This window comes from Pongo abelii, chromosome 20, assembly GCF_028885655.2.
Source record: "Pongo abelii isolate AG06213 chromosome 20, NHGRI_mPonAbe1-v2.0_pri, whole genome shotgun sequence".
Taxonomy (NCBI): Eukaryota; Metazoa; Chordata; class Mammalia; order Primates; family Hominidae; genus Pongo; species Pongo abelii.
The window spans coordinates 37,670,434-37,679,115 of record NC_072005.2 but is presented as its reverse complement, the minus strand read 5'-3'; the positions used below and the strand labels follow the sequence as shown (position 1 = coordinate 37,679,115).

The window sequence follows — 8,682 nt, the reverse complement described above, 5'->3', positions numbered from 1 at the left end:
GTTTTTGGCCTTCACTAAGGAATGCTAATTCCTTAGTCAATAGCAGAACTAGTCTTTAGCACTTTGACTATATCAGAATTGAAAGCATATAAGCGTGTCACATTTGGAAGAGAAACTGAACTGGGTAGCAAGGAAAAAAGCTTCAAAATTAGACTTAATTTTTAAAATGATTTTAAAAGCTAAATGCTTATTCAATTTATCTTCGTGTAACAGTCTAATGCTAGTCAGCAACAGATTAACAAGTTATCAAGAGTCATCATAACCTTCGTTTAACCCTTGGGAAGCTTTTAATTATTTACAACTTTCTAAGCAATAAAGTCATCATTTCCAGGAAAAGAATGGACACAACCTGTGGTTAATAGAACTTGGAGTCAAGTTTTTTTTAACAAAAAATTTATTACCAAAATACAATATTAAAGTCAATACATGACAAACTCCTGTAAAGCAAAATAAATTATTCTAACATTGTACAGTATTTCCAAAGGTAGTTAAAGAAGCACTACAGACCTTGCCTCACTGTTCTGAACAGATGAACTGCTCTCCCATGAACACAGTCCTAGAGTTTCCACTTTAAGGCATGCAGCTCGATGTGCAGGATAATTTTACAAAATGCAAATCATCCTATTTTAATAAGATACAGTGTCAGAATTAACTGTAGTCTTTACATGTCAGTATTCCAGAAATTTTTATACTTTGGCTATAGAAGCAATGCCATAGTGTTACACAATACTTATTTCTTAAAAAAATACATGTATTCATGTTCATGAATATCAAACGCAAATTTCTATTAAATATATTTTATCGAATATTACTTAGAGCACCTTGCTGTACAATTTAAAAAGATTAAATAAGTGTCTATGAAAACTAAAAACACAATAAGTCTCAACAGAGAAGCCTGCTTGTCTTTGTCAAGCCAATTACAGCATGGGAAGGTGCAATGTAAACATGGATGCCCACCATTTACTTTGTGAGAAAAAAAACAGAAAATTATGAAGCCACCAGCAGCCACCTTCAATAGGAAGAAAGATCCAGAACAAAGGCTTCGGTCGGTGTCACAACATTGCACTATCTGGCCAAAGAACTTGGACTACCGATCAAATGGAATATTAGCATGATACTGTTGAACACTGGGACACCTGCCATATTCTGGATGATTAGAGAAAGGGAGAAAATGATAGAGCCCTGAAAAGTATTCTTTATAATGATCAGAATGCATCATCTTCCCCCCTCCCCACCTTTGCCATATGTAGTTTCTTTTCAAAGCTATTTTCACTATCACGTCTTAGAATTTTTTAAGTGTTCGGAGCAGAAAACAAATACTATGAGCTCCGTCTAATAAGAAGTCAATACCAATAAATAAAATGTTATTCCTATGAAGGAATTCCTACTGAATTTTTTTTTGAGGGGGAGGGAAACAGAGGACCTCATCTGTCACCCTGGTTGGAGTGCAATGGTGCCATCACGGCTCACTGCAAGCCTTGATCTCCCAGGCTCAAGTGATCCTCCCACCTTAACCTCCCAAGTAGCTGGTGCTACAGGCACGTGCCAACTATGCCTGGCTAATTTTTAACTTCTTGTAGAGACAGGGTCTCCCCATGTTGCCCAGGCTGGTCTTAAACTTCTGGACTCAAGCAGTCCTCCCGCCTTGGCCTTCTAAAGTATTGGGATTACAGGTGTGAGTCACTATGCCCAGGCTACTGATAATTTTAATAGCTATCTCTTCTACAGTTAGAACTGCATCATCTTCATTATTACTTTTAGAAAACTCAATTGTTCTTGGTAGACATATTGTTAACTTAAGGCTTGCCACAAAATGATAATGGGAAGGTAAAGAACCTCCTTGATATACGCTTCCTCCTATCGACCAGGAGAAAGCTTTTAAGGACAATTCTAAGACTAGAATCAGATGAAACTTTAAAGGCTTTGAACTTCTGGGTTAGTTTTTTCCCCATGAGGTGGGGAAATTTTAAATCCATGATTCCAGGTAGAAAATTTAAGTAACAATCAATGGAATTAGTTTAAAGAAATAAAGAAAGGTAATTTAAAAATTCACATCATTGAAATTTTGGGGATGCTTTTCATTATTATTTTATAAATATGATATAAAACTAAAGCCAAGGAAATTTTGTAAGACAAAATTCTTCTAAGGTTGTTGGTTTTCAGAACAACAGATTTTTATAAAGAAATACTGAGTCATTGTACCAGCAATGAAAAAACTGACTGACAATATGAGTGGCAACAGTATGGGTAATAATAATGAAATCATTTTAAATGTTTTATTTCAATTTGAAATTAAAATGTTTCAATTCCGAAAAAAGGAGAAAATGAATATAAGTCCACATACAGTGGATTTGAGGAATATAGTATATATAAATCCATTTCAGATTTTTAAAAACCACATATCAGAAATGGATTAACTTTCATAAATAAATTAATGCTACCTAAATAAAAAAGCTGCAAAGTTACAATCATTTATGTTTGTTTAATATCACCAAAATGAGATTAGAAAGAAAGAAAAAAAAATCAGAAAATGTTGCAAGATGGCTGGCCCCACTTAAATAATTCCTAATAATAATTTTATAAATATTAATCCAATCACACCTGGACTTTAGGAACAGAATACTTCCTAAAATGTGCCTACAGCGTATCCCATTCGAAAACCTTTACAGTGTTCCAAGTTGATCAGTCACAGCCTCATCCAGGTGTTAGAAATCAATATTCAGATATTCGGAAATAGCACCGTGAGGATGGTGCACGGAAGAGCGCACCGACCTTTTCACTTGTAGGCAGAATTTACTTTAACAAAACAATGCATAAATGAGTAATCAGAACTACAAAAACAAAAACACCCTGTTTTCTTCACTCCTTGAAGTAATTAAAATACAAAATGTGTAATTAAGATTACATCTATTTGATGGTGAGTTTTAATGCTAAAGCACTTTGCGTTGGTTTTCCATATGTCCTATCGCACTCTAACAAAATAGAATTTCCAGATAGGAGGAATCCTATAGACTTGCCAAATGCTATTTGTTATTAAAATTTTTACAAACAACCTGAATTTCTGCTATATTTTAGTCACATTTGGTTATATTCCTCTTCTGCTAAATATAACTAAATTAATATACCCCAGGAAGGAAAAGCTCAACAGAGCAGTACTCATTTTCAGGAGCTTTTAAATTTCACCCCTCATCCCCTAAGGGATTTTTGGAAATAGTTCAAACTATTTCCAATGCTGGATGATCAAAGGTAAATTTTCATACATTGTTTCTTTTACACACTTTCAGATAACAAGTGTGGTCTCATTTAGCAGAGTATTAGAAGGTCTATGTACTATGGAGAAAGTATGCCAAGTTCTGACAGACACAGAAAAGAACCTCTGAAAACACGCAAGACAATTTAGCATTACTATGAATTGAGATCTGGTTTGAGTCTGGTGGGAATTCACCTGTTTCGTCCTCTGCTCACAAGAAATTCATTGTAAATTTAAGACAATACTTCTTGAATGCCTATTTATAATCTAGCTTTGAATTTAGAGGTCTTTCCTTTCTTTTTTAAGGAGTAAAGGAACATGTCCTAGATCGAGTATGATTAATTTCTATCAATTTAGGGATTTCAGTAGATCATTTCAAAGCCCTCTAATTATGTTTCCTTGTTGACTCTGTTGGTGACACTGAAAAAACCCCCTCCCAGAACTGCCTCCCATTTCTCACTGGAGGCCTCACAGTCTGCATTTGACAAGTGAGAAGAAAACTAAGCTCTGCTTAAGACTGTGACCCTTTTATGACTTTTAGAATAGTTCCTGAAAAGCCCTTTCTTAACTCTTTTGCTGGCATTTCTACACTCTAATAAGCCTTTATTAATAAATACACTGAACACTAAGAAGGGGTGACAGGGTTAATACAGGATTACACCTCTGCTTCTTCTTTGACCCACTCCCCCTCACTCAAAATATTTAAATATCATTACTGCTTGTCCATTTGGAATTCCTTTTATTACAAGTTTGGTTCCAAAGTCACATCTGTCATTTCCTCAAAAATCACATCAACGATTTCTTCTGTGGCAGGAAGTTGTCTGACAGCGTAAAGGTGAAACTGTGGTGAAGGAATCTTCTTCTACTGCTTTCCTGCTCGAGTCATTATTCCACCTAATTTGTGTTTAGAGCTGTGTTGTGGTCCTTATTCAGGATGATGTTTACAATTTCACCCTCGTGCTCTTTCATATGATCCAAGAGGTTTTCTTTGCTGGTTGATTCAAAACCACAAATACAACAGCAGAAGAGTAAAACGCAGTACTCCATACTAGGAGGGGCCAGACTGGAGATTTTTTCTAAACTATATGAGGTATTACTTGTAGGGCTCAGTTTCTCATTCTCGTTGGTACCCAGAACTTCACTGGGCGTCTGGGACATCAGTTCTGAAGATGACACCGCATTTTCTGAACTTCCAGTGATGGGATCTGCACTGTCTTCACTGCTCTTTAATTGAGTCTTTCCAGGGGTTTTCCCCAGAACTCTTAAAAACAAAACAAACACACCATACCGTGAGGAGGCTACAATGTAGGACTAGTAGATTTAATCCTGGCTTTAATTAACATATAGCAATAAAGGGAGGGGTAGGATGAAATACCTGCCACTCTGCGAAATTGCGTCATTAATAGCCTTGTTTACTTGTTCGTAGTTGTAATTTTGGTCACTTGCATGTTTCCACATATGAGACTTCAAAGAAGGAGGATGGCTACACACATACCCACACAGAGAGCATCTGGAAGACAGGCAGGCAAGGGAGAATCAGAACGGTCCCATAACATCAATGAAAAATTATCATGATTCTGTAACAATTATTATAGCCCTTCCTCCGAACCCTTATTAGACATATCTTATTTCACTGAATCTAAGATGTTACTGATTCTAAGAGGTACACTGATTTCAGAGAGGTCCTAGAATGGAAGTCCTGGAATCAATGAAAGAAGGTCTTTTATATTATAAAGCATTAGTAAGAATCAAGACAAACATTCCAGATTACTTTAGCTATTACAATATTTGGAAAGATTTTTGATGTAGTAATATGCAAAATATTTGCTCTAAATTATTTAATCGTACACACAAAGAAAAACTTACACAATTAATACTTTGTACCACTCTACTACTTAATTGAGAAAGCAAAAAGGAACGAAATGATTTTCAACATGAACTCTGCACACTTTATAGACCCACAAAAAATGGAAGCAGTCGTCTTGAAAAAGCTTCAGCAATTTAGATTTCATAAATAAAACAAATAATAATCTTAAAAAGTTTCTATCAGAAAACATAATTGTTCCATATACTTGAGTACACTTGGTAAAATCTGAATTTAACAATGAAAGATTTTCAGAAAAATTAATAGACTTTATTTTTTAGATGCCTTTAGGTTTATAGAAAAAACTGGCCAGATAGAACTGAGTCCTCATATAACCCCTCCTCCCCTGCACACAATTCCTCCCATTATTAACATCAGTGTGCTGTATTTGTTATAAATGATGAATCTATATTGATAAATTTTTATTAACAAAAGTCCATAGTTTACATTAGGGTCCACTATTTGTGTTGTACAATTCTGTAGGTTTTTTTTTGTTGTTGTTGTTTGAGACAGAGTCTTGCTCTGTCTCCCAGGCTGGAGTGCAGTCTTGCTCTGTCATGATCTTGGCTCACGGCAACCTCTGCCTCCTGGGTTCAAGCGATTCTCGTGCCTCAGCCTCCTGAGTAGCTGGGATTACAGGCATGCACTTCCATGCCTGCCTAATTTTCATATTTTTGGTAGAGATGGGGTTTCACTATGTTGTCCAGGCTGGTCTTGAACTCCTGGCCTCAAGTGATCCACCTGCCTCCCAAAGTGCTGCGATTACAGGTGTGAGCCACCATGCCCAGCCAATTCTGTGTTTTGACAAAGGTATAATGCCATGAATCTACCATTCCAGTGTCATATGAATAGTTTCACTGCCCTAAACATGCCCTGTACTCCACCTTTTCATCCTTCCTTCCTGCCTCTGAATCCCTGGCAACCACTGATCTTTTTATTGACTCCATAGTTTTGCCTTTCCCAGAAGATCACATAATTGGAATCATAGCAATATGCATTATGGTTTTTACATGTCTTTCAGACCTTGATCATTCTTATTGCTGAGTAATATTACATTGTGTGGATGTATCATAGTTTGTTTGTTCACTCACCTGCTGAAAAGTATCTTGGTTGCTTCCAGTTTTTTGCAATTATGAATAATTGCTGATATGAACATTCATGTGCAAAGCTGTTTTGTTTTGCTTTTGAGACTGGGCCTTACTCTGTTGCCCAGGCTGGAGTACAGTGGCATGACCATAGCTCACTACAGTCTCAAACTCCCGGGCTCAAGCAATCCTCCTGCCTCAGCTTCCCAGCAAGCGCAGGTTTTTATAAGGAAAGACCAAGTTTTTATAAGGATAAAAGTTGTCATCATTTGGGCAAACACTTAGGAGCATAATTGCTGGGTTGTATTGTAAAACTGTCATTTTTTTAGGAAACTGCAAATGCACTTTTCCAAAGACATTTTTGTTAAATACTTAATTACAAACCTAACAAATCAGATAACTTACCTGAACTCTTTCCTACACGAATAAGAGACACAGTCAGCAATAACGAGGCACAGAGAAAATCAAACGGCACAGAAGTAAATAAAACAATTTTAAATACGGTCAAAGACTAAAATCTTTTTCTGACCCACCTCCAATTTAACTTTGTGATAGCATGCAGCTGTTTTCTTTTATCACACACTCTGAGGAATCAGGTCCGAGGCCAAAGGTCTTTAAGAAATACCAGCCCACTTACAGGCAATACACAGGCAGTTAGTTCTTTTTTTTTGAGACAGGGTCTTGCTCTGTTGTCCAGGCTTGACTGCAGTGGTGGAATCATGGCTCACTGCAGCCTTGGCCTCCTGGACTCAAGTGATCCTCCTACCTCTTACTCCCTAAGTGCTAGGATTACAGGCATGAGCTACCATACCCGGCCTAAATAGGCAATTCTTGATAGAACTTCTAATAAATTCAACTATATGAAAAGATGTTTAATCTCACTAACAATCAGGGAAATGTATCACACCCCTCAGACTGGCAAAGATAAATAAGTCTGATAAAATGTGGAATCTGATAAATCTCAGATTTTTCACAGATGTGGAAAAACGGAAATGTACAAATTTTATGTATGGCACTCTGAAGAGCAATTTGGCAATATCTATTAAGGCTGAAGTGGCACACACCTGTAGTCCCACAATTCTGGTGTTCACAAGGAAACACATACAAGAATCATCCTAGCCATGAACACCAAAAGATACAACCCACAGCCACTGTTCTTCCACAAGGATATGAAAACAAATTGGTTTATTTTCATATAGTGGAATGTTACAAAGTGGAAAAAAAAACAACCAAAAAAACAACCAAATAACCCCCATGAGATCTACACTTAGCAACAGAAACCAATGTCAGTAATGATCAGTGAAAAGAAAAATAAAAAGATCTGTTAAGCTTTTAATTTAAATAAATTGTTAAAACACCAAAACAGAATGTATTACTTAATACATCCATATATATGTATATACACATACATATGTTATATACATAGAAAAGTTATTCATGAATACCTGAAATGATACACATCACTATCAAGACAATGGGTTACCTCTCAGGAGGAAGGGGTGAAGAAGTAAGAAAGTGAGGCTTTAGCTGTATCTACAATGTTTTATTTCTTCAAAATGTGGTAAAATGTTTGACATTTCATCATTTAAATATTTAAAAAATTGTTCCCCTATTCTCTTTAAGCTTTTACAGCCTGCATTCTCCTTAAGACTTTATTACAGCTGGCATAATAAAACAAAATCACTACATTTTATTCTTGGTTATCTACAAAAAAAACCTAATCTTAATTCATTTTATTTTGCCCATTTATATCTCAGATGCAGCAATTTTTTGACAAACCTCAATAAATCTATAATATTTTCACTAACATCTTTATCAGAGGGTGGGCAGCTGGCAACTTCTCCACCCCCAAGCCATTAAACTCAGTGTCTGTATCTGTGACTGTCACACGGTGGTGGTGTGTACTGTAGTGTGGTCACAGTCCCCTGCTCAAATGTCTCTGGATCAGTTGCTTGAGAAGGGCAACTGCCCTGCACCATGATGGCTGGGCACCCAGCTCGTTGCCAGCCAAGAGATGCCCACTCCCTTCTGCCTAGTGCCTCTACCAAGGTGCCTTTACATATGTTGCGTTATCATACGTTAATTTTTATGTTATGCAGAAGAGAAACAGACACGAAATGCTGGCTCTTCAGACACTCGCCTCCTCACTTTCATTCAGACTGCGGTCCCGAGGCCTCACCAGAAAATTCTTTATCTGGAATGATCCCCCAGTGACAAGTCAGACTTATGCAACAAAAATTTCATACTTTTGAGAAAACTGGGTCAGAAAGTAAACGCCAGAAATCTCAAATTGATCCTATAGAACATCTCTAATGTTATTCCAACCTTTTAAAAATAAGAGTGATGAACTATTGTTTACTGTTTTCCTTTTAAAAAAAAAAGCTTCTAATTTTAGAATAGTTACAGATATAGATACAGATATATAGAAAAGTTATTTCCCTTACTGTTAACATGTTACATTCCTGGGGTACATCTGCCATAAA

General features: G+C 36.5%; 1 protein-coding gene across 4 annotated transcripts in view; it reads right to left on the bottom strand.

The window, feature by feature from the left end:
- Positions 1-376: 376 nt before the first annotated feature.
- The window catches only part of ZNF507 (zinc finger protein 507), a 40,993-nt gene continuing 32,687 nt past the window's right edge, over positions 377-8,682 (bottom strand). For 3 of the 4 annotated variants that reach the window (XM_009236774.4, XM_054538319.2, XM_054538317.2), the window contains exons 6-7: positions 4,626-4,760; positions 3,970-4,511 (exon numbers count right to left, since the gene is read on the bottom strand). In XM_009236774.4, coding sequence (XP_009235049.4) covers positions 4,145-4,511; positions 4,626-4,760 — 502 coding nt within the window. In that variant the 3' untranslated portion in view covers positions 3,970-4,144. 4 annotated transcript variants of the gene reach the window in all.